We start from the raw sequence: 25,915 nt of genomic DNA on the forward strand, positions 1-25,915 counted from the left end.
TGTTTCTCCTCCTCCTCATGTGTTTCTCCTCCTCCTCATGTGTTTCTCCTCCTCCTCCTCCTCATGTGTCTCTCCTCCTCCTCATGTGTTTCTCCTCCTCCTCCTCCTCCTCCTCCTCATGTGTCTCTCCTCCTCCTCATGTGTTTCTCCTCCTCCTCCTCCTCCTCATGTGTTTCTCCTCCTCCTCATGTGTTTCTCCTCCTCCTCATGTGTTTCTCCTCCTCCTCCTCATGTGTTTCTCCTCCTCCTCATGTGTTTCTCCTCCTCCTCATGTGTCTCCTCCTCATGTGTCTCCTCCTCCTCATGTGTTTCTCCTCCTCATGTGTCTCTCCTCCTCCTCATGTGTTTCTCCTCCTCATGTGTCTCTCCTCCTCCTCATGTGTTTCTCCTCCTCCTCATGTGTTTCTCCTCCTCCTCATGTGTTTCTCCTCCTCATGTGTTTCTCCTCATGTGTCTCTCCTCCTCATGTGTTTCTCCTCCTCATGTGTTTCTCCTCCTCCTCATGTGTCTCCTCCTCCTCATGTGTTTCTCCTCCTCATGTGTCTCTCCTCCTCCTCATGTGTCTCTCCTCCTCCTCATGTGTTTCTCCTCCTCCTCATGTGTTTCTCCTCCTCCTCATGTGTTTCTCCTCCTCATGTGTCTCTCCTCCTCCTCATGTGTTTCTCCTCCTCATGTGTCTCTCCTCCTCCTCATGTGTTTCTCCTCCTCATGTGTCTCCTCCTCCTCATGTGTTTCTCCTCCTCATGTGTTTCTCCTCCTCATGTGTCTCTCCTCCTCCTCATGTGTTTCTCCTCCTCCTCCTCATGTGTTTCTCCTCCTCATGTGTTTCTCCTCCTCCTCATGTGTTTCTCCTCCTCCTCATGTGTTTCTCCTCCTCATGTGTTTCTCCTCCTCATGTGTCTCCTCCTCCTCATGTGTTTCTCCTCCTCCTCATGTCTCCTCCTCCTCATGTGTTTCTCCTCCTCATGTGTTTCCTCCTCCTCATGTGTTTCTCCTCATGTGTTTCTCCTCCTCCTCATGTGTTTCTCCTCCTCATGTGTCTCCTCCTCCTCATGTGTTTCTCCTCCTCCTCATGTGTTTCTCCTCCTCATGTGTCTCCTCCTCCTCATGTGTTTCTCCTCCTCATGTGTTTCTCCTCCTCCTCATGTGTTTCTCCTCCTCCTCATGTGTTTCTCCTCCTCCTCCTCATGTGTTTCTCCTCCTCCTCCTCATGTGTTTCTCCTCCTCATGTGTTTCTCCTCCTCCTCATGTGTTTCTCCTCCTCATGTGTCTCCTCCTCCTCATGTGTTTCTCCTCCTCCTCCTCATGTGTTTCTCCTCCTCATGTGTTTCTCCTCCTCATGTGTCTCCTCCTCCTCATGTGTTTCTCCTCCTCATGTGTTTCTCCTCCTCCTCCTCATGTGTTTCTCCTCATGTGTTTCTCCTCCTCATGTGTCTCTCCTCCTCCTCATGTGTTTCTCCTCCTCCTCATGTGTTTCTCCTCCTCATGTGTCTCCTCCTCCTCATGTGTTTCTCCTCCTCATGTGTCTCTCCTCCTCCTCATGTGTTTCTCCTCCTCCTCCTCCTCATGTGTTTCTCCTCCTCATGTGTTTCTCCTCATGTGTCTCTCCTCCTCCTCATGTGTTTCTCCTCCTCCTCATGTGTTTCTCCTCCTCATGTGTTTCTCCTCCTCCTCATGTGTTTCTCCTCCTCCTCCTCATGTGTTTCTCCTCCTCATGTGTCTCCTCCTCCTCATGTGTTTCTCCTCCTCATGTGTTTCTCCTCCTCCTCATGTGTTTCTCCTCCTCCTCATGTGTCTCTCCTCCTCCTCATGTGTTTCTCCTCCTCATGTGTTTCTCCTCCTCATGTGTTTCTCCTCCTCCTCATGTGTTTCTCCTCCTCCTCATGTGTTTCTCCTCCTCCTCATGTGTTTCTCCTCCTCCTCCTCCTCCTCATGTGTTTCTCCTCCTCCTCATGTGTTTCTCCTCCTCCTCATGTGTTTCTCCTCCTCATGTGTTTCTCCTCCTCCTCATGTGTTTCTCCTCCTCATGTGTTTCTCCTCCTCCTCATGTGTTTCTCCTCCTCCTCCTCCTCCTCATGTGTTTCTCCTCCTCATGTGTCTCCTCCTCCTCATGTGTTTCTCCTCCTCCTCATGTGTTTCTCCTCCTCCTCCTCCTCATGTGTTTCTCCTCCTCCTCCTCCTCATGTGTTTCTCCTCCTCCTCATGTGTTTCTCCTCCTCATGTGTCTCCTCCTCCTCATGTGTTTCTCCTCCTCCTCCTCCTCCTCATGTGTTTCTCCTCCTCATGTGTTTCTCCTCCTCATGTGTTTCTCCTCCTCCTCATGTGTTTCTCCTCCTCCTCCTCATGTGTTTCTCCTCCTCCTCATGTGTTTCTCCTCCTCCTCCTCCTCCTCATGTGTTTCTCCTCCTCATGTGTTTCTCCTCCTCCTCATGTGTTTCTCCTCCTCATGTGTTTCTCCTCCTCCTCATGTGTTTCTCCTCCTCCTCCTCCTCATGTGTTCTCCTCCTCCTCATGTGTTTCTCCTCCTCATGTGTTTCTCCTCCTCCTCATGTGTTTCTCCTCCTCCTCCTCGTGTGTGTCTCTTCCTCCTCCTCCTCATGTGTTCTCCTCCTCATGTGTTCTCCTCCTCATGTGTCTCTCCTCCTCCTCATGTGTTTCTCCTCCTCCTCATGTGTCTCTCCTCCTCCTCATGTGTTTCTCCTCCTCCTCATGTGTTTCTCCTCCTCCTCATGTGTTTCTCCTCCTCATGTGTCTCTCCTCCTCATGTGTTTCTCCTCCTCATGTGTCTCCTCCTCCTCATGTGTTTCTCCTCCTCATGTGTCTCCTCCTCCTCATGTGTTTCTCCTCCTCCTCCTCCTCCTCATGTGTTTCTCCTCCTCCTCATGTGTCTCTCCTCCTCCTCATGTGTTTCTCCTCCTCATGTGTCTCCTCCTCCTCATGTGTTTCTCCTCCTCATGTGTCTCTCCTCCTCCTCATGTGTTTCTCCTCCTCATGTGTCTCTCCTCCTCCTCATGTGTTTCTCCTCCTCCTCATGTGTCTCCTCCTCCTCATGTGTTTCTCCTCCTCCTCCTCCTCATGTGTTTCTCCTCCTCCTCATGTGTTTCTCCTCCTCATGTGTCTCTCCTCCTCCTCATGTGTTTCTCCTCCTCCTCCTCCTCCTCATGTGTTTCTCCTCCTCATGTGTTTCTCCTCCTCATGTGTTTCTCCTCCTCATGTGTTTCTCCTCCTCCTCATGTGTTTCTCCTCCTCCTCCTCCTCATGTGTTGTCATTCCTGAGTGACGGATAAAGAGAAAAACAAAAACATGCATATCTGTCAATCAACAACACTTAGACGCATGTGGAGGGTGTGTGGGGGAGTGTGGGAGGGGCTGTGTGTGGGAGGTGGGGGGCTGTGGGAGTGGGGGCTGTGTGTGTGTGGGGCTGTGGGTGGGGCTGTGGGGGGTGTGTGGTGGTGGGCTGTGGGAGGTGTGTGTGTGTGGGGCTGTGGGAGGTGGGGGCTGTGTGTGGGGTGTGTGTGTGGGGGGCTGTGTGGAGGTGTGGGGTGTGTGTGGGCTGTGTGTGGGGGCTGTGTGGGGGCTGTGGGAGGGGGCTGTGTGTATGTGTGTGTGTGGGGGCTGTGTGTGTGTGTGGGGCTGTGTGTGGGCTGTGTGTGTGTGTGTGTGTGTGTGTGTGTGTGTGTGTGTGTGTGTGTGTGTGTGTGGGGGGGGGGCTGTGGCAGCTTCCAGCCAGAGAGGCAAGTGCAGCAGCAGGTGAAGGAAGAGGCACCTTACAACAGCTGCTCCCAATTATCCTGGAGGGGCTGCTCAGTGTACAGGAGCGTGTGTGTGTGTGTGAGCGTGTGTGTGTGTGTGTGTGTGTGTGTGTGTGTGTGTGTGTGTGTGTGTGTGTGTGCAGTGTGTGTGTGTGTGTGTGTGTGTGTGTGTGTGTGTGTGTGTGTGTGTGTGTGTGTGTGTCAGTGTGTGTCAGTGTGTGTGTGTGTGTGTGTGTGTCAGTGTGTGTGTGTGTGTGTGTGTGTGTGTGTGTGTGTGTGTGTGTGTGTGTGTGTATGTCTGTGTGTGTGTGTGTGTGTGTGTGTGTGTGTGTATGTCTGTATGTCTGTGTGTGTCTGTGTGTGTGTCAGTGTGTGTGTGTATGTCTGTATGTCTGTGTGTGTGTGTGTGTCAGTGTGTGTGTGTGTATGTCTGTATGTCTGTGTGTGTCTGTGTGTGTCAGTGTGTGTGTGTGTGTGCCCTCCTGCTTTCACAATGTATTATTTTTTTCAGATATGAATTTAAACTTATGACATGACTTTAGAGGTCAGAGCTCTAATGAGTTGAATTAAGTGATTTCAGTTCATGAAATAAAATCCCACACTGTAAACAACATGTGTGTAAAATACTGTAAACAAAGCTTTATTGTCAACACATCTCGTCCTAAAATGTGTTTTCCTGTAATGTGTAAAATATGTTCAGGTCCTTATTGTTCTGCGTTTGTTACTTTGTAACCATTTCAAATATCACAATCTTCATGTTTTGGGGCTCCGAGTCATCGCTTCATCACTGCAGCTCGACATTAAGACAAACCTAAAATACAGAATTCAATTTAATATTTTACAGCTAAAACAGTATAAAAAACACTTCATATGACTGTTTTATTTCAGTTTAAATATAACCGTCAAAAAAATGTCACGACTTAGAGATTAATGTAACTAAAAATACTTTGTTTTATTTTACATTAAAAACACTGAAACTGCATTCAAACTCAGTTATTAACTTGTCAGAAATCTCCTGTGTTTATTATTAAAGGGTACCTGTAGTCAAAAACAACAACGTGCTACATCCATTCGGCGCATCAAATAAATCATATTTCCCCCGCTGCTATTGTCAACAAGTCACGCATAGCCCGAGGCTTTACATTTCTTTGTCAACATTCCGAGTCCGTGAACGCTTCAGGGCGCAGACATCTTGCTAGTTATTTACTCATGTCAGAGGTCACTATGACGTTGAGTCGTTGAAAGGAATTCAGCCAATCCGGAGCCACTTCTACACGCGTTGCTTCTTGGGATAGATCGGTGGCCTCAAGAATTACACAATCTATATCAGGGGTGCTCAATACGTCGATCGCGGCGACCTGCCAGTCGATCGCGGCGTAGTATTGGTAGATCGCCCCCCTGTCACTTTCTCTATAGCGCCACATTACAGCAGCAGCATGTCATTTCTGTCTCTACGTGTTGCGTTGACAGTCCTCTGCCCGCCGTCTCGCAGCGCGGAGCTCCCGACACCCGGTTTGCGCGCATCGGGACGGACGGAGCAAAGAAAAGTCACTAGCACCCCGAACATGTCGGCCGAACATTGCATCAATGAAAGACATCTCCAGCGCTGGCTTATGCGCGATGTAGCTATCAAGCTCACGCTTTTGTGTGAAGCAGATGAGGTCTAATGACACTATATCATCGGACATAAGTTCGTGCTCTTTACAACAAATGCACTCTGTCTGTTTTCTGTGGCACACATTTCCCACAACTGCACCAAACGTCCGCCGACTTGCGTGCACGGTCCGCACGGTGAAGCATCTGGACCGGCGGTCCTTCGGCATCAACTTCATCAGAATCATCGCTATCATCGCTGTCACAATTCACTAAATGGGGATCGTCTGCTTTTAAAGGTTCAAACAAGTATCCAGTTGCTGAATCTGACAATCTTTCATCGTCCATATTATCAATCTCTCAGCATTTGTTTGCGAGCGCTCGACGTTGTTTATATTGGTATCTGAACACATCCGCTGTGGCTGGCTGTCGATCTCTCAACGATCTGACGTCACACCACCCGCGACATATTCAAGCTCCAGTGCAATGAAGCTTGTTGGAGTTGAGGACTTTGAACAGCCTAAACTACGTATTGTTATTGAATACTGGACCGTCAGTGCATGAAGAACCTTTAGAAACACATTATCTTTTGATCTGGCTACACATTCGAGATCACAACAGGTACCCTTTAAATGTGCGACACTTCTTCACGTTGTGCCTCCGTGAGCCGGCAGCGGCCTCGACCCCTAGATGTGGGGTCGGGCTCAAGCTAGCTAGATGTGGGGTCGGGCTCAAGCTAGCCAGCTAGCTGTGGGTCGGGCTCAAGCTAACCAGCTAGCTGTGGGGTCGGGCTCAAGCTAGCCAGCTAGCTGTGGGGTCGGGCTCAAGCTAGCCAGCTAGCTGTGGGGTCGGGCTCAAGCTAGCCAGCTAGCTGTGGGTCGGGCTCAAGCTAGCTAGCTAGCTGTGGGTCGGGCTCAAGCTAGCCAGCTAGCTGTGGGGTCGGGCTCAAGCTAGCCAGCTAGCTGTGGGGTCGGGCTCAAGCTAGCCAGCTGTGGCCGTAGGTTATGAAACATCCTCCTCCATAAAGACTTTGAGATTAAATCCTCCACCAAGTCGGCTTCTCCTCCGTCCGCCATTTAAAGTTAAAAGCAAAACACTTTCGTGACCTCTTGACCTCCGCTAATCGAGCTCCTTCTCCTCTCGTTGAACTGCATGCGGGCCCACTGACCAATCACAGCGCAGCTTACTCTGCCGTACATTCATGAGCTTCCAGAAGGCCAAAGACCTCAAAGAACACCCAGCGTGTCAAACTAGCGATCTGATTGGTTGAGGATGATGTCACCGGTCAGGCCGTCCTCCATAGAGACGGAGGAGCTGACATCTGATTGGATAGAAGCTCCCGTTCAAATAGATTGGCCTGGAAGCAGCGCTGCCGGATGCAACGCAGCAACAGAGGAAGACAATAAGAAAATAAGACAAGACAAAATAAGTAAATACATTTGATTATTTTTCAAAATTATAAAATAGCTTTAACTTTGTAATTATGTTTCGGCCCGCTGCTGCCCTCGTGAAGACAGTATCTATTATTATGCAGAGGGCTCTCTTCCCATGTTCAACAGCCGTCTCTGTAACCATGACAACAGCTGACGCTCGGTTCAGTCCCGTTAACACGGTCGCTTCTTAAACCGGAACACCTGCAGATCTCATTACGAATATATTAATATTACAATTATGACTCAAATATACCGTACCGTTTTTACAAATATTGGAATATTATTAAAATCTATATGAATATACATTAAGATAATTTACATTAAAAAAAAAGGAAAAGCAGCAAACTTTCCCCTTTTTTTCTAAACGACCGTTAAAACATTTTTACAATTTTTATTTAATCATTTTCCACTCTTAAAACATATTTCCTCGTTTCCTTGCGTCTCTCCTGCATCCCTGAAGGGAGAAGATGCAAAGTGAGGGAAACGGAGATTCAATTATGATTAGCATAAGACGTATCTAATTTTATTTTGGGAAAATAAACGCTTTAAAATAAGTTGAGAGATACTCCAGATGCTCGTGGTGGACAAACAAGAACCCAAATGTTCACCTTCATATCCGGTGTGTGTTTTGATTTTAATCATTTCATCTCTCATCTAAACCAAGAGCACGGCGCCCCCTGGTGGTCAACAACGTCACTGACACCAGGACACCGCAGAGAGGAAAGAGTTTTATTTTGAAAAAGGTTTCTAAACATCTTTCAGGAGGAAAACTCCAGACAGCATCTTCTGACCCCTCGGTCGCTTTCTCTTTGCACTCTTTCAAAAGAGATATCTCTTTCAAAAGATATATATATATATATAGACACCATTTTTTTTCCCACACAGAAATCAGGGAAAAAACCCAAAATAAACATGCAAGTTGGATGAGATCAGGTTTTGGAAAGAAGAAAAAAAACAACATTCAAATGCAGATTTGAATCGGAACAATAAATAAGTAAACATCACATGCTTCACAGCAGAAAACACACCTAAAAATATATATATGTAGAAACATTCAAAATAAAAAACAACTTTAAATGTCGGAAACTGACTGCAGATGTATAAACGGACTAAAATAAGTTCTCCTGGAAGCTGAATAAAAGAGTCGCCCTGAAACGCGCCGATAGCTCGTGAGCACATGATGGTCCCTGGAGAGCAGAGCGCTGGAGGAGGCGTTCTCAGAACGACCAAAGGAAAAGGACTCGTGTGCAACATGAAGGAGTAGAAGGCCCTGAACGCAGCACCGCGCGGCTTCCATTGGATGTTTTGGGTGTAAAAATATTCTAATCTTTCCTCGCCAGCAACTCGTAGAAAAATAAAGCGGTCGGCCGTCACGCGGCCGCTCAGCGTTTGAAAAGCTGAGTTCTGGCTTTCTTCGGCCCGTTTCCGTGGTTCACGTCCCTCCCGCCCTCCTCCCCCTCCTCCTCCTCGTCCTCCTCGTCCTCCTCCTCGTCCTTGACCGCCCAGCTGGCTTTCAGAGGAGTCAGCTCCGGCGCTATGACGTCTCCGTCCTGCGTGGGAAAGAAAACTAAAACTGATACAAATAAAAGTGAGAATAAAGAGGGGGGGGGGGTCTGGGTTTCAATAGTCGCCTCCCACCAGTTCGTCGCTCTGGGAGACGAGTCACATTTCATTCGTCTCTTTGCTCACGAGACGGAACTTGTCAAATGATGGACTTCATCGTTCGGGTCAAAACGGCTTCAAGAGAAACAAAGTCTGGAGAATGAACCGTTTCCTCCTCCACGGCGTCCTGTTCCCCGCTGTTCCTTGGTGACGAGACTCTTTATCACTTCACATTGTGTTGCTCCGCCCACATCACTCACGCCATGGGAAGAGGCTGCGATCGGACTACTTCACATCCGTGGAGGGGACTTCCTGTTACCCAGGGGACTTCCTGTTACCCCAGGTGGACTTCCTGTTACCCGAGGGGACTTCCTGTTACCCAGGGGACTTCCTGTTACCCCAGTGGACTTCCTGTTACCCCAGGGGACTTCCTGTTACCCAGGGGACTTCCTGTTACCCCAGGTGGACTTCCTGTTACCCGAGGGGACTTCCTGTTACCCCAGTGGACTTCCTGTTACCCCAGGGGACTTCCTGTTACCCAGGGGACTTCCTGTTACCCCAGGTGGACTTCCTGTTACCCGAGGGGACTTCCTGTTACCCCAGGGGACTTCCTGTTACCCCAGTGGACTTCCTGTTACCCCAGGGGACTTCCTGTTACCCCAGTGGACTTCCTGTTACCCCAGTGGACTTCCTGTTACCCAGGGGACTTCCTGTTACCCAGGGGACTTCCTGTTACCCCAGGTGGACTTCCTGTTACCCGAGGGGACTTCCTGTTACCCCAGGGGACTTCCTGTTACCCCAGTGGACTTCCTGTTACCCCAGGGGACTTCCTGTTACCCCAGTGGACTTCCTGTTACCCCAGGGGACTTCCTGTTACCCAGGGGACTTCCTGTTACCCCAGGTGGACTTCCTGTTACCCCAGGGGACTTCCTGTTACCCCAGGGGACTTCCTGTTACCCAGTGGACTTCCTGTTACCCCAGGGGACTTCCTGTTACCCCAGTGGACTTCCTGTTACCCAGGGGACTTCCTGTTACCCAGGGGACTTCCTGTTACCCAGGGGACTTCCTGTTACCCCAGGGGACTTCCTGTTACCCCAGTGGACTTCCTGTTACCCCAGTGGACTTCCTGTTACCCAGGGGACTTCCTGTTACCCAGGGGACTTCCTGTTACCCAGGGGACTTCCTGTTACCCAGTGGACTTCCTGTTACCCAGGGGACTTCCTGTTACCCCAGTGGACTTCCTGTTACCCAGGGGACTTCCTGTTACCCAGGGGACTTCCTGTTACCTGAGGCTTGGAGAAGTTCTCGTCCATGCACCACTGCACAAAGTGCTTCTTGGCCGCCTCCAGGCTGCGCTCATCCGTCTTCTTGCAGTAAACTCGGATCAGCTGCTCCGCAAACTGCTCCGGGAGAAGCTTAGACACCTGGAGGAGGACGTAAACAAATGCAGAGATAAACAAGTAAACAAACGCAGAGATAAACAAGTAAACATACGCAGAGATAAACAAGTAAACAAATGCAGAGATAAACAAGTAAACAAACGCAGAGATAAACAAGTAAACACACAGACAAAGACAAACAAGAAGACAAACGAGGAGACGGACGAGGAGAGAGACGAGAGACGAGAGAGGCGAGAGGCGGACGAGGAGACGAGGACGAGGAGGAGAGGCAGGCGAGACGGCGAGAGCAGGCGAGAGAGGCAGGCGAGAGACGGGCGAGAGGCGAGGAGAGGAGGCGAGGCGAGACGGGCGAGGCAGGCGAGAGAGCGGGCGAGACGACGGCGAGGAGACGGCAGGAGGCAGGCGAGGAGACGGACGAGGAGACGGGCGAGGAGACGGACGAGACGACGGCGAGACCCGGGCGAGGAGGCAGGCGAGGAGCGGGCGAGAGGCGAGGCGAAGGCAGGCGAGAGCGGGCGAGGAGACGCAGGCGAGCGAGGCGAGGGCGAGGAGACGGACGAGGAGACGGGCGAGGGACGAGGAGACGGGCGAGGAGACGGACGAGGAGACGGACGAGGAGACGGGCGAGGAGACGGACGAGGAGACGGGCGAGACGGGCGAGGAGACGGACGAGGAGACGGGCCCTGAAGCCGCCAGCTCCTGGTTCTGACCTGGTTCTTGCGGATCCGGATGGCCTTGTCCGGGTCGTCTTTGCAGTAGAAGTGCACGTGGTTGACGGGGTTCTTGTCCTTCATGCCGTAGTCCATGTCGATGACCTGGAGGCGGTTAGAGGACAGTCAAGGTCGTGAAGACGAGGAGAGTTAACCTTCACGGCGCCGTATCGATCCACTCACGCTGACTAAGAAGTCCTCCGGCTGCAGACGGACGTCCTGGGCGCCGCTCTGCAGGACGGACCGAGCCAGAGCGGCTTCCCAGCTCAGAATGTCCTCCTTCAGAGAGGAAGAGCAGGAGGTCACATGACTTCCTCTCACACCAGAGTGGCTTCAGAACAAGGACTGCAATTTGGAATGATGTTTATATATATATATATATATATATTAGGGCTGTCAATCGATTAAAAAAAAGTAACTATAATTAATCGCACATTTTGAAATTCATTAATCGCGATTAAAAGTTTTTTTTTATTTTTCTTCTTTTTAAAGACCAAACTTCACACAGAGCTGTGTTTTCAAAGAGGCTCCTACCTATAAAGTGCCAGAGAGGTATTTAATATCGTGGATGATAAATTGTTTCTTCAGTGAAACATCAGATTAGTAAAAAAAGAAGTATATTGAGACCTCATTGGTCCTGTCATCTTTACCACTGAACAGCAGCAGAACCAGTGGCCTTGGTGACTGACTGACATTCACATATGTCCTGTTCACCCTCTGGAGGCTGGGGGCATGTTCTCCATTTTACAAAAAAATGTAAATTCACCTTTTAAAGGCGTTTGCATGTGACACATGTTATACATCAAACATTCCAGAACAATCTCAGCTCGAAACCTTCACCATGACAAATCATGGTGAAGGTTTCGTGTGATGAGTTCTTTCCGCGCCGCGTCACCCGACACGTCGCGGAAATTAACGCGTAAACGCTGACAGCCCTAATATATATATATTTACACACACGTACATACAGTATATATATATATATATAAAAATATCATAACATTCTTTTTTAATATGTAAAATATATATATTTTTATACATTACATATTTTATATGTACATTTTTTTTATATATAAATGTTTTGGAGATTTATAATATACAGGACTGTCTCAGAAAATTAGAATATTGTGATGAAGTTCTTTATTTTCTGTAATGCAATTTAAAAAACAAAAATGTCATGCATTCTGGATTCATTACAAATCAACTGAAATATTGCAAGCCTTTTATTCTTTTAATATTGCTGATTATGGCTTACAGCTTAAGAAAACTCAAATATCCTATCTCTAAATATTAGAATATCATGAAAAAGTATACTAGTAGGGTATTAAACAAATCACTTGAATTGTCTAATTAACTCGAAACACCTGCAAGGGTTTCCTGAGCCTTGACAAACACTCAGCTGTTATAAATCTTTTTTTTTACTTGGTCTGAGGAAATATTAAAATGTTATGAGATAGGATTTTAGAGTTTTCTTAAGCTGTAAGCCATAATCAGCAATATTAAAAGAATAAAAGGCTTGCAATATTTCAGTTGATTTGTAATGAATCCAGAATGTATGACATTTTTGTTTTTTTAATTGCATTACAGAAAATAAAGAACTTTATCACAATATTCTAATTTTCTGAGACAGTCCTGTATATTTTCATATTAAAAATAATATTTTTATATATTAAAAACAATATTTTTATATATTTGTTTAGGTAAAATATATATTTTTTATATGTAAAATATATATTTTTTATATATAAAAAATATTTTATATATACAATATATGTTGTATAATATATTTTCTAAAATATATCAATATATATAAAAAAGTATTAAAAAAAAGAAAAAGCTTGATGTACAGTTATAACTTTTTAATAAAAATGTATGTCAAATAAATATTTGTATATATTAAAAAAATATTTTATACATAATATATACAAATCTTTATATATATATACACAAGTATTCTAAAATAAACATATATTTTTTGTATACATAAAAAAGAAATGTATACATAAAATATATATTTTTGATTATATATATATATTTGTATGTATTAAAAATATATATATCTTTATATATAATATATATTCTAAAATATATCAATATACATGTTCAGATATTTAAACATAAAAAAAGAGATTTTTAAAAATATATAAAAATACATATTGATATATTTTAGAATATATATGTTTAAAAAAAATATTGCAAATAGATCATTTCTGGTTGTTTTTTTGTTATAAATATTGTGTAAATATATCAATTAAAAAATGTAGACATATTTCCACAATATTTATAACAAATACAAAAAAGTGTATACCAGAAATGATCCATTGACCGACAATTTAAAGTTGGTGTCGACACACAAAGAACCACAAACAACGGCTCGTCTATCTCTTCTAGCTCTTCTATCTCGACTAGCTCTTCTATCTCGTCTAGCTCTTCTATCTCGTCTCGCTCTTCTAGCTCGTCTAGCTTTTCTATCTCGTCTAGCTCTTCTATCTCGTCTCGCTCTTCTATCTCGTCTATCTCTTCTATCTCTTCTAGCTCTTCCATCATGAAAAGCAGGTGCAACGACACGAGCACGCACCCGGGTGGCGCTCCTGGGTTTGTCCGCCTGGGTTTGGCCGAGACACTTGTAGAGGCGTCGACACACGACGTTGCGCAGAATCTCCCTCGAGTCCTTCAGTGCCGGGTCGGAGGAGTTGAGGATGAGTTCAAAGACGTTATCTAAAAACAGGACAAACTTCATTTTATGCAGCTCGTAGCTCACAGCTTATAGCTCGTAGCTCACAGCTCGTAGCTTATAGCTCGTAGCTCACGGCTCGTAGCTTATAGCTCGTAGCTCACGGCTCGTAGTTTATAGCTCATAGCTCTTAGCTTATAGCTCACAGCTCGTAGCTCTTAGCTTATAGCTCGTAGCTCACAGCTCGTAGCTTATAGCTCATAGCTCGTATCTTATAGCTCGTAGCTCACAGCTTATAGCTCGTAGCTTATAGCTCACAGCTCGTAGCTCGTATCTCACAGCTCGTAGCTCATAGCTTATAGCTCATAGTTCGTAGCTTATAGCTCGTAGCTCACAGCTCGTAGCCTATAGCTCGTATCTCACAGCTCGTAGCTCATAGCTCACAGCTCGTAGCTTATAGCTCGTAGCTTATAGCTCGTAGCTCATAGCTCGTATCTCACAGCTCGTAGCTCATAGCTTATAGCTCATAGTTCGTAGCTTATAGCTCATAGTTCGTAGCTTATAGCTCGTAGCTCACAGCTCGTAGCTTATAGCTCGTAGCTCGCGGCTGGTACAAACAGGGCTCCTTGCCACAGCTCCTCCCGACCTGTGAGCTTGGTGTAGGCCTCCATGTCATCTATGGCTGTGGAGAGCGTGAACATCTTCCCCCCCGAGCCTTCAAACTTGATGTGCTCGTCCGCTTTTAAAAAGGCCTCCGTGATCCTGAAAAATCACATCGTCGTATATTTTTTAAATATTATTTTTTGGGGAGGGGATTTCGAAGCAAAGGCAAGCGATGGTCATACTCACATGGTCTCGATGATGTTGCTCACTTTGTGCTGGTAGGCTCTCCTGTGCAGACAGTTCCTCATGTGGAACATGTCGTACAGATTGCTCACCTCCTGGGAATCACAAACGAGGACAGGTCGATGTTTACTTCAGGGACTTCTACACAGGGTTCTGACACGTCGACCGATGGATCTCCAGGACTTTAAACCACATGTCCATGACCAACTGAAATCTCAGTTTATCAGAATCAGAATCAGAATCAGGTTTATTGCCAAAGAATGTTTTCACAAACAAACGAGGAACTTTCTTTGGCGGAAGGTGCAAGAATCGCGCACCAAGACACCGTGTTTAAACAATGTGAATTCCAAAGCATACAGTTTATATTAAATTAAACAAATGACCAGCGAACTTTCCAGTTACGGTGCGTTCACTTGCAACGCGAAAAAAGATTGCGCCGCCAATAAGAGAGCGTACGCCGGCTTATATTTTGAGCGTCTTTCTTTCTAAAACATATTAATTATTTCAAACTCGGTGTAAATGAACATGTGATTATAACCACATCTCCAGGACTTCCAAAACTTTTGTGATTTAAGTTTTCCCCAGGACTTTTCCAGGCCTGGAAATTACCATTTTAAAATTCCATGACGTTTCCTGGTTTTCCATGACCTTATGACCCCTGCCTATAGAAGGATCTACAGTCCAGCAAAGGAAAGGCCACCGACAACAGAGACGTTCCCCGACAACCAGACGGCGCTGCGAGTGACGTCAGGCAGACGGAGGTTGACCGTTCGGATGCAAAGTTGAGCTTAAAACGTTCAGTTTGGGCCGATGGCTTCAACGGGTTCTGGTCCAAAGCCGATCACAAAGCCAGCGCACCTTGTCTCTGGTGCAGATGCGCTTCTGGCCGTCCACCTCACACACTCGGGCAAACTTCAGGAAGCGGCGATAGTCGAAGTTGTTCTGGATGCCCAGGTGGTGGCAGTCCCTGAGGGGAAGGAATGGAGACGGACGGCTTGGTTGGACCCAACGGACCAACAGCAATGTTCAGTGTGTGATGGGGGGGCGAGCCCCACCTGGCAAAGTAGTCCCACTTGTCCACGTCGATGCCGTTTCTTTTGTTGGCCACGATCTCGTAGAGGAAGGACTTGTCTTCTGGACGGCCTTTGAACGGCCACTGAGGAGAAAAGACACACACACATCGTTGTTTACATCGTTGTTTACCCGTTTACATTGTTGTTGTTTACGTCATTGTTTACTTGTTTCCGTTGTTCAACACAGGAGTATATAGCTTGACCCCAGCGAGGGCCGTAGATGTTTACAGCCCCTCAGAGACGAGCCTCTACCTTGTGGCCCCGAGCCGGGGCCTCCGGGCCTCCGATCTGCTCCTTGATGAAGTCCAGGTCGTCGGGCAGAACCAGGCCGTGCCGCTCCATCAGCGGCTGCAGCTGGTTGTCGGCCACCAGGTAGTCGAACATGTCCAGAGACGCTTTCTCGTGCTGACACACACACACACACACACACACACACACACACACACACACACACACACACACACACACACACACACACACACACACACACACACACACACACACACACACACACACACACACACACACACACACACACACACACACGTTTTTAAATGTCATCTCGCGGTTGCCGGTTTGTGCAGATTACGACCTCCGCCCCGAGGTTCTCATCAGGCCTCGACTAACGTCAACAGACCAGAACTAGAACGGGCTCTCGGTGGAGCGCATACCTTCGCATATCACAAGACTGTGCATTGAATTATGAACATGTTGGCATTAGTTGCCAATTGGATAAAAATTGACCGCGCTATGGTAAAAAGAAGATTTTGACCATTGACCTTTGACCCGATCGATCCCAAAATCTGATCAAATGGTCCCCGGATAATAACCAATCATCACACCAAATTTCATGCGATTCGGTTTAATACTTTTTTAGTAGGGCTGGGCACGTTAACGCGTTAATCTTGCGTTAACGCATCACTTAATTAACGCCGACAATTATTTTATCGCGCGTTAACGCAGGTTTTATTATTTATTTTATTATTGTAAAAGTGTGTTGCTCACAGGCTTTTATTTTGTAAAAGTCTGCTACTGATTGCTGCGGAGCCGGAAAAGAAAGTCATTCGCGGTTTGACAAACATGGAGAATCTCAACAAATGACGGCAGGTATGAGACTCAAGACACACGTCACACGGAGAATACACGAGCTGGATGAAAGGAGAGGACTGCAAAGCGACAGCTTCACAACGTGCTGCTCTCTGGGGACGACTGGACATCGGGGGACCAGACGTCCTCTTTCCCCGGACACGTCCTGCTTCTGAGACCTAAACAATGCGTCCGGCAGGGATTCCAAAAACGTCCTGGATTTTGCTTCGTCGGATATTTGTGTTTCTCTGGGTTTTCATAAACTAGTATTTACCCCTTACAAGTTTTGGAAATGGTATCTCCCAGTATAGAGAACAGTCATTGGTCGACCGATCTCAGGGTTGCCAGATACACGATAATTATCCCCCAAATACAACCATGTTGAGCCTTTGGTACGATACTTCACCATCTCCAACCTGGCAACACGGAGCACCTCGCCGCCTCCACTAGTTCATTGTTGTTTGTGCTATAAACCAGGGGTCCCCAACCCCCGGGCCGCGGCCCGGTACCGGTCCACGGCTTGGTTGGAACCGGGCCGCGGGAAAAAAGTGAATAAAAAAAGTTGTAAATTTTTTAAAATCAGTCTGAAAAATATATTATTTTGAAAAAGGAGCGGATCCACCGTGCGTCTGAGCCGCGTTCAGGAGTCTTAAAGTTCGGGTTTATCGCTGCAGGCGAGTCTCACGCGACGAACCCTCTGCTGGCGACAGTGACAAAGAATCTTCAAACATATTCAACCTGCTCAATGAATTCTGTCACTTCAGGGAAATGACAACTGGTTTCAAGTTGGCCGATAAAGTCGCTGCTGCAGGGCGAGTGAACAGCGGAACATTCTACATGTTTCAGACGTTGACCGGGTGGAAGAGGCTTTTCAAAGAGTTTGAGCGGTACTCCAACCACAAAAGACCCGACTGCAAAAGAATAGACCTGCAACCCATGTAAACAAACCCACCCGGTGAATCGAGCCGTCCGAGCTAGAAGAACATGTGTTGGAGATGCAAATGACGGTGGCCTTAAGGGACATTTCACACACAACTCTGCCTGTTCTAATGACAGCGACCAGAACTCGGTGAGGAGCAGCGGACCAAACGTCTGTGTCTCCGTCTCCATCAGCGGCTCGTTGCAGGTCAACAAGCACGGCTCACACTCGGCGTCATGATGAGTTGTAGTTTTGGCACTTTATGCCCTTCGTATAATTGTATGACGTCATATTTATTACGCCATTTATATTGCCGGTCCGTGAAAATAATTTCTGACACGGAACCGGTCCGTGGCTCAAAAAAGGTTGGTGACCGCTGCTGTAAACTACGACCAGCGCCGCCGCTCCCACGTCCTGAGGGGCTCCACAAAATAGGCAACTAAAAAATCCTCATAGTTATAATAATTATAATGCCGATATTATTTGTCTAGAAATATTAAGCACCTTTTAGGCATGTATATCACAAAACAGGCAGAACAAGAGAGATGTTTAATCTCAGCCCCCCCCCACCACCCCGCGATGAAGTGTCCTCTTTTTCACAAACTCAAATCTGGTCACCCTACTGGACATTAGGGATGGGTATCGTTTGGGTTTTTTCCGATACCGGTGCTAAACTGGTACTTTTAAAACGATACCGGTGCCTGAACAGATACTTTTTTTTTTTAAACGCACAGTGAGGACATTAAAAACCTCTTGGGCCAGATTCCCTGGAGAAGCCGTTATCATGGAGCACTGACACACAACGGATATCAGACTGTTAACACACACTATATATGTTCTCCATGATATGTATTGTCATGTGCAGACCTTATAGGGTTAATCCTGTCACTGTGTTGATGGGCAAAGAGAACAACCAATCAGAGGGACTGAAGATGACACGTGACAAATAAAGTTTTGCTTCTGACAGCGAGAGTTACACTGAAACAAAGTGACGCCCCCCGGTCTTTATTCCTCCGTCATTATATTCCCGGTAACACCGGGTATACAACCGGGACCGCTGGACATCAACACATCTGCTAGCAGACTGTCACGCTCGTAGCTCGTAGCTAGCGCTAGCTACGAGCTACGAGCTAGCTTAGACATGGTTATAAATGGCTAATTTATTATTTCTTGGGCTACTTTTATGAATGCAAGACTTGCAATCAACGTTACGGTACTAATCTGAGTTACGGCTGCTCGTCATCACCGGTCTCCAAGTGAGGGGGGGGGGGGGGGGGCAGGTGACTTTTTTTGTTGTCACCACATCCACGTTGTTTGAAGCCTCAAAGCTTTTAGAACCACAACTACAGTCATTTTATTGTTCTGACCACAAATCTAAATAATGATAAACAGTTGAAGAACAAAAGGTCCTCCGCTCTGACTCAGCCCTATAATGATAGTAGTGTAACGGACTGAGGGAATGTTGTGTTATAAATGTTATGTTCCGGATGTAAGTGAACGTCTCACGAGCTGGTAGCTGTGAGGCGTGTCTGTGATTGGACAGCGAGTGATGTTGTTGTTGTGTGTTGTTGTGTTACGACTCGTTCGGAGCAGAGCTATGACCGGAGCAGACGTGAAGCTGGTTTGGAGGTTTTCACGGCGTTTTGCTGTGGTTTTGGCGCAGGCTGCGGCCAACAGTAGCTTGTTCTATGTTCCTTGAATAAACACCCTATAAGCCATCTACGTCTCGTAGCGTTCCTGACCCAGGGTCGCTACAGTAATAACAAATATACATGGTCATTATATATAATATGGTTAAAGTCATTCATGAACCAACTTCCTTTTGCCTGAACAGTCCTCATGGACTTTTCCCTGAATCTGTTCTGTCTCGACCTGTTTGTCACGATACTCATATTATAACTTCTATACATATTACATACCTGCCATAACTATCATGATACCCCATACCAGGATTCAATACAATACCATAAAAACAGTATGGTACCATAAATACGAGACTGGTATATTTATCTATAATAGTAATAAATAAAACATCTGTATGGTTCACTTTTTACCAACTTGTTCAACACTTAACAAATGTCAGTAATATGAGTATTAATACAGCCAGATATGAATGAAACTACATGGTTCCATCAGAGCATTGATTATACACTATGAGGCCGTTAGTCTCTGACCAGATGATCCACAGTTCATCATGAGCAGCTGGAGAGTTACACAACTTTACAGACTGAAGCATTTCACTTCTGGCATCTTTTTATTTGTTAAGCCGAAGTCTCTAAGCTCCGCCTCTTCTCTGGCTGTGAGCTGCGCAGCGCAGTGTGCGCAGACAGCTCGACACGGAGCAGCGCGTGCGCTCTGATCGCTCTCTTAATGAAGTATCGATACTAAAAATATGCTAAATCACATCGTGTTTAACGTACGGGTACTTTGTTAGCATCGCTACACCGTGCAGCGTGACAGCAGCAGATGTAGCGGGCTAACATTCAAGCTAACCTGAACCCCCAAACGCTGAAGACATCTGAACGCTGATTGGCCGAGACGCGACACGCCCATCAAAGATGTTCTATTGCGAAGAGCAACACTTCACATTTTCTCCGCGTCTCACTGCAATCTCAACGGCAGCGGGCCAGGTGACCCTCCCAATGTGTTAAATAAAGTCACCACACTGAGCAGATAGAGCACCAGAGATGATCGCTGCTGCCAGACGACTGCCTTTGATCACGTCCCTGCTTCAGTCTCCAGCGTTCTGTCAGTGTCTCTGCATAACAGTGCATTTGACAATGTCCTGACAGATTTTATGGCACTTTAGTTCATATGGCAATACATTTAAAATAAGTGTCAAGTTCTAGGAATTGACAAACTGCACTGAAAGTGTTTTCTGGTGTCTCACTCTAACAGGGACAACACATGTTATGGCACTTTCATTCATATGGCAGAACATTTCAAATAGAAGTGCGCTGTACACTACTTTTGAATTAATTATTGGATTTTGCGTATACAAATGTGATTAATCGTGATTAATCAGGGAAATCATGCGATTAATCGCAATTAAAAATTGTAATCGTTGCCCAGCCCTATTTTTTTAGTTATGAGAGTAACACGCATACAATAAATAAATAAATACACGGCGATCAAAACATTACCTTCCGCATTTTCAATGCGAAGGTGATTATGACGTTAAAGAAATCCTCTTGCGAAACAAAGAGTTTGTTTATTGCTGCAGCTTCACACAGGAAATCAATTTGAAGACAAACAAGAAAACAAACAAGATAAACAGGAAGACAAACAAGAAGACAAACAAGAAGATAAACAAGATAAACAGGAAGATAAACAAGAAGACAAACAGGAAGACAAACAAGAAGACAAACAGGACGATAAACAAGAAGACAAACAGGAAGACAAACAAGAAGACAAACAGGAAGATAAACAAGAAGATAAACAAGAAGACAAACAGGAAGACAAACAAGAAGACAAACAGGAAGACAAACAGGAAGACAAACAGGAAGTGTATTTCCCGGTGAATGTGAGTGAAGATGGATGCCAGCGTTCTCACCTTCCAGGTGATTCCGGGTCTCGCTTTGGGGATGAACATGTTGTCGAACATGTGGGAGAAGGGCCCGTGACCTGCGGGGGGGGAGGGGCTTAGAACCAGAGACAGTGGGGGGCTTAGAACCAGAGACAGTGGGGGGCTTAGAACCAGAGGAGGGGGGCATAGAACCAGATACAGTGGGGGAGGGGCTTAGAACCAGAGACAGTGGGGGGCTTGAACCAGAGGAGGGGGGGCATAGAACCAGATACAGTGGGGGGCTTAGAACCAGATACAGTGGGGGGCTTAGAACCAGATACAGTGGGGGCTTAGAACCAGATACAGTGGGGGGCATAGAACCAGATACAGTGGGGGCTTAGAACCAGATACAGTGGGGGGCATAGAACCAGATACAGTGGGGGGCATAGAACCAGATACAGTGGGGGCTTAGAACCAGAGGAGGGTGGGGGCAAAGAACCAGATACAGTGGGGGGGCTTAGAACCAGAGGAGGGGGGGGGCTTTGACACAGAGACAGTGGACTCCGGGGGGGGGGGGCTCACCCAGGTCGTGGCAGAGCCCGGCGATCTGCACACACAGTGCGTCTCGGCGGGAGATGAGGAGGTCCGGCTGCCGCTGGTTCAGAGCCTGGACCAGGAGCCCTGCCAGGTGGGCCACCCTGCAGGAGGGAACCACGTCAAGCCAGGAGACCTCCAGCCAGGAGACCCCCGTAGACCCCAGTAGAACCTAGTAGACCCTAGTAGACCCCAGTAGACCCCGTAGACCCCCGTAGACCCCCGTAGACCCCAGTAGACCCCAGTAGACCCCATGGCGTACCCGATGCAGTGCTCGAAGCGGTTGTGGGAGGCCCCTGGGAACACGAAGTAGACCGCCCCCAGCTGCTTGATGCGGCGCAGCCTCTGGAACTGCGGCGTGTCGATGAAGAAGAGGAGCAGCGGGGGCAGCTCCACGTGGCCGTGGACTGGGTCGTTGAACACCTGGCAGGTAGAGACGGGTACAGGGGTCAGAAGGTCAGGACATTTAGACACGAGCAGCAGGGCGGAGCTTCACCTCAGAGGGGCGGAGCCTCTGGGATCTAGAAAGGGATCCGAGGCAGAAAAAACACATTAAACTGGAAACAGATGTTTTTAAAGTTGGATTCCTGGCTGAGAATAAAACACGCTCCACTTCCTTGTGAGTCAGCGAGTTCCTCTCCTCCATCACGTCTTCCTCTCCTCCATCACGTCTTCCTCTCCTCCATCACGTCTTCCTCTCCTCCATCACGTCTTAGTCTCCTCCATCACGTCTTCCTCTCCTCCATCACGTCTTCCTCTCCTCCATCACGTCTTCCTCTCCTCCATCACGTCTTCCTCTCCTCCATCACGTCTTCCTCTCCTCCATCACGTCTTCCTCTCCTCCATCACGTCTTCCTCTCCTCCATCACGTCTTCCTCTCCTCCATCATGTCTTCCTCTCCTCTTTGGCCTTGGAAGCGAGCGCCGTTACCTTATTAGGCTCCGCCTCCCTCAGCCACAGCTTCCTGAGGCTGTGCAGAACCCGAAGACGGTCCCCCAGGAGCCTAAAGAACAGAATGAAGTAAGAACCACACACACACACACACACACACACACACACACACACACACACACACACACACACACACACACACACACACACACACACACACACACACACACACACACACACACACACACACACACACACACACACACACACACACACACACACACACTTACTGCAAGCCCATCTTCTCCAGATCAGCGTCCTTGAGATACTGCAGCCCGACGCCGGTGATCTTTTGCTCTGGAGAAGGAGAACAGACGAGATCCGTGGTGGGTCAATGTGGTGGTCCTGGTGGGTCAACGTGGTGGTCCTGGTGGGTCAACATGGTGGGTCAACATGTCACATAGAGCCAAACAGAACTACCGAGCCATGATTGGATGGTTTGGCTGTCTTTGCACTTTGGTCAATTTAAGTTATTATTATATTCATTTTTTTGTATATATTGTGCATTTTTCTTATTTTTTAATACATTGTGCATTTTACTTATTATCAGGCATGAAAACGGGTCGGGAGTGAAAAAGGTGAGAAGGATAGGCGCGCGTTGGACGTTGTATGATAATCTGTAGGTCCTCCATTCTGGTGATTGGGCCCTATAATAATAGTAATATTGTGTATAATATGGTCATTCATGAACCAACTGCCTTTTTTTTTTGGCGTGAACAAGTCTTCAAGTCTTGAGCTCTGCTGAGCCACAAGTCTGTTCCTTGAGTCTGTTCCTCGAGTCTGTTCCTCGAGTCTGGTCCTCGAGTCTGGTCCTCGAGTCTGGTCCTCGAGTCTGGTCCTCGAGTCTGTTCCTCGAGTCTGTTCCTCGAGTCTGTTCCTCGAGTCTGGTCCTCGAGTCTGTTCCTCGAGTCTGTTCCTCGAGTCTGGTCCTCGAGTCTGGTCCTCGAGTCTGGTCCTCGAGTCTGGTCCTCGAGTCTGGTCCTCGAGTCTGGTCCTCGAGTCTGGTCCTCGAGTCTGGTCCTCGAGTCTGTTCTGCCTCTACCTGGTTGTCATGATCTTCTAATCTATACCATACCTGCCATAAATATCATGATACAATACCATAAAAACAGTATACCATAAATATCATGATACTGGTATATTTATCTATAATAGTAATAAATCAAATATCTGTATGGTTCACTTTTTACCAACTTTTTTAACACTTAACAAATGGCAGTAATATTAGTATGAGCCTACAAGATATGAATGAAACTACATGGAGCCGTCAGAGCATTGATGATCCACTATGAGGCCGTTAGTCTCTGACCAGAGGATACAGAGTTCATCAGGAAGAGCAGCTGGAGAGTTACACAACTTTACACACTGAACTTAAACATTTCACTTCTGGCATCTTTTTTTATCTTTATTTTTAAAGCCGAAAATCCCGCCACTTAACGCCCCTCTCTGTGAGCGCTGCGCTGCGCGTGCAAACAGCTCGACACGGAGCAGCGTGCGCTCTGATCGCTCTTTTAATGAAGTATCGATACTAAAAATATGCTAAATCACATCGTTTTTAACGTACGGGTACTTTGTTAGCATCGCTACACCGTGCAGCATGACAGCAGCAGATGTAGCGGACTAACATTCAAGCTAACCTAAACCACCAAACGCTGAAGACATCTTGACGCTGATTGGCCGAGACGCGACACGTCACATCAAAGATGTTTTATTGCGAAGAGCACCACGGAACATTTTCTCCGCGTCCCACTCCAATCTCATAAACGCCGGCCGGCCAATTGACCCCCCCCCCCCCTACCCCAAAACAAAAACTCTTCGGATCTACACGATTCACGTAAGTCACCTATTTTGGTTTCAAAACGGCGAATTTCGCCGAAAGGTGAGGGATTCTCATGCCTGTATTATAGAATTGTATTTGTTGTATATATTGAGCATTTTTCTTATTATTCTATTTTTGTATATGTTCTGCATTTTTCTTGATTTTTTTAATACATTGTGCATTTCTCCTTTTATAGAATTTTATATTTTTTATAAATCATGCATTTCTCTTGTTATACTCTTTGTTGTACAGTACCATTTAATCACATTGAATGATAAGGTGTTTTTCTGACGGGTTAACATTGTGCGTTTATATATTCCTATTTTTTCTATATATTGTGCATTTCTATTTATTCTATGCCATTTTTTCTACATATTGAGCATTTTTGTTTTTATTCTATCTTTTCAACATATTGTGCATTTCTATTTATTCTATCCTATCTTTTCTATATATTGCATTTCTTTTTATTCTATCCTATCTGTTCTATATATTGCATGTCTTTTTATTCTATGCTATCTTTTCTATATATTGCATTTCTTTTTATTCTATGCTATCCTTTCAACATATTGTGCAATTCTATCCTATCTTTTCTATATATTGCATTTCTTTTTATTCTATGCTATCCTTTCTATATATTGCATTTCTTTTTATTCTATGCTATCTTTTCTATATCTTTACATTTATTTTTATTCTATCTTTTCAACATATTGTGCATTTCTATTTATTCTATCCTATCTTTTCTATATATTGCATTTCTTTTTATTCGATGCTATCTTTTCTATATATTGCATTTCTTTTTATTCAATGCTATCCTTTCAACATATTGTGCATTTCTTTTTATTCTATCCTATCTTTTCTATATATTGCATTTCTTTTTATTCTATCCTATCTTTTCTATATATTGCATTTCTTTTTATTCTATGCTATCTTTTCAACATATTGTGCATTTCTTTTTATTCTATGCTATCTTTTCTATATATTGCATTTCTTTTTATTCTATGCTATCCTTTCAACATATTGTGCATTTCTTTTTATTCTATCCTATCTTTTCTATATTTTGCAATTCTTTTTATTCTATCCTATCTTTTCTATATATTGCATTTCTTTTTATTCTATGCTATCTTTTCTATATCTTTACATTTCTTTTTATTCTACGGTATCTTTTCTATATCTTTACATTTCCCTCTCCGTTGCTGTCCATGGAGGCGGACCTGCTGCTGTGGCCACATAAACACACCGTGACTCCGTCGAGCTTCCAGACCCAGAACCGGAACCGACCTCTGAACGCGTCCTCCCACTGCCCGAGCCCTTCTGCCCGCAGGTACCGGCCCGTCTGCTCCACTCCCCATCGCGTGTGGTCGGGCTCCAGCAGCCCGGGCTGCGGCGCTCTTTTCTCCGGCGTCTTGAAGCCGTCGTCGGGGGTCAGAACCTCCGCCAACGGTCGTTTTCTTCCGTCCATGTTGGATTTTTTGGCGGCAGCTTGTCGGAACCGAGAGCCGCTGGATCAGGAGCGGCCGGGTCTGTACCGTCGAACCCCGCAGCTGACCGGACGGTGAGGAGGCGACTCACCGGAGAGAAATACCCGGGTTTTTTCCCCACACCGGATGCGTCGCGCGCAACCGACACAGACAACGGTTTCCGGTGACTGTTTTTCAAAATAAAACTCGAAAAGCAACACGTGTATTTTTTGTTGTGTTTATTTTTATTTCATGCTTTTTGTTTCGCTCAATTGTTTTATTCTCCGCTGGATATCCTCCTGACTTGTTAGTTCAAATGTATTTAAACGTATTTTTTCGCCGTTTATAGATAGATAGATAGATATATACTTTATTAATCCCCAAGGGGAAATTTGTCCTGACAGTAGCAGCAACACACAAGAGTAAAAACAAAACACAAAATATAAGAAACAGGGATGAAAGATATAGAAGTATACAAGTAAAATAAAAGTAAAATACAAA

General features: G+C 46.1%; 2 protein-coding genes across 8 annotated transcripts in view; one reads left to right on the top strand and one right to left on the bottom strand.

The window, feature by feature from the left end:
* snai1b (snail family zinc finger 1b) overlaps positions 1-6,035 on the top strand; it is a 17,470-nt gene extending 11,435 nt beyond the window's left edge. The window contains 1 exon segment of the mRNA XM_056422021.1: positions 6,013-6,035. Within this exon segment, the coding sequence (XP_056277996.1) occupies positions 6,013-6,035 (23 nt within the window).
* A 1,458-nt stretch (positions 6,036-7,493) lies between these two features.
* samhd1 (SAM domain and HD domain 1) lies at positions 7,494-25,575 on the bottom strand. 7 transcript variants are annotated; one of them, XM_056423103.1, is made up of 16 exons: positions 25,236-25,575; positions 22,369-22,435; positions 22,118-22,190; positions 21,450-21,610; positions 21,176-21,274; positions 20,642-20,729; positions 15,336-15,488; positions 15,066-15,166; positions 14,869-14,977; positions 14,014-14,105; positions 13,811-13,926; positions 13,069-13,208; positions 10,674-10,769; positions 10,491-10,595; positions 9,667-9,804; positions 7,494-8,328 (listed from the first exon to the last, which is right to left on the bottom strand). In XM_056423103.1, the coding sequence occupies exons 1-16, from the start codon at positions 25,414-25,416 to the stop codon at positions 8,161-8,163; spliced, it is 1,887 nt and encodes a 628-aa protein (XP_056279078.1). In that variant the 5' UTR covers positions 25,417-25,575; the 3' UTR covers positions 7,494-8,160. The 7 variants fall into 7 exon arrangements, with proteins under 7 accessions (XP_056279078.1, XP_056279077.1, XP_056279075.1 ...); XM_056423102.1 differs by having other exon boundaries at positions 20,642-20,712; positions 21,176-21,291; XM_056423100.1 differs by having other exon boundaries at positions 15,336-15,492; positions 21,176-21,291.
* Between the last annotated feature and the right edge of the window lie 340 nt (positions 25,576-25,915).

This window comes from Pseudoliparis swirei, chromosome 9, assembly GCF_029220125.1.
Source record: "Pseudoliparis swirei isolate HS2019 ecotype Mariana Trench chromosome 9, NWPU_hadal_v1, whole genome shotgun sequence".
NCBI classification, from domain to species: Eukaryota; Metazoa; Chordata; class Actinopteri; order Perciformes; family Liparidae; genus Pseudoliparis; species Pseudoliparis swirei.

Coding starts and splice junctions, on each gene's coding strand:
- samhd1 (XM_056423100.1), bottom strand. CDS start 25,416: ATGGACGGAAGAAAACGACCGTTGGCGGAGGTTCTGACCCCCGACGAC. Junction 21,292..21,449: donor CGCTTCGAGCACTGCATCGG/GTACGCCATGGG, acceptor TCCCTCCTGCAG/GGTGGCCCACCTGGCAGGGC. Junction 14,106..14,868: donor GCATCTGCACCAGAGACAAG/GTGCGCTGGCTT, acceptor TGTGATTCCCAG/GAGGTGAGCAATCTGTACGA.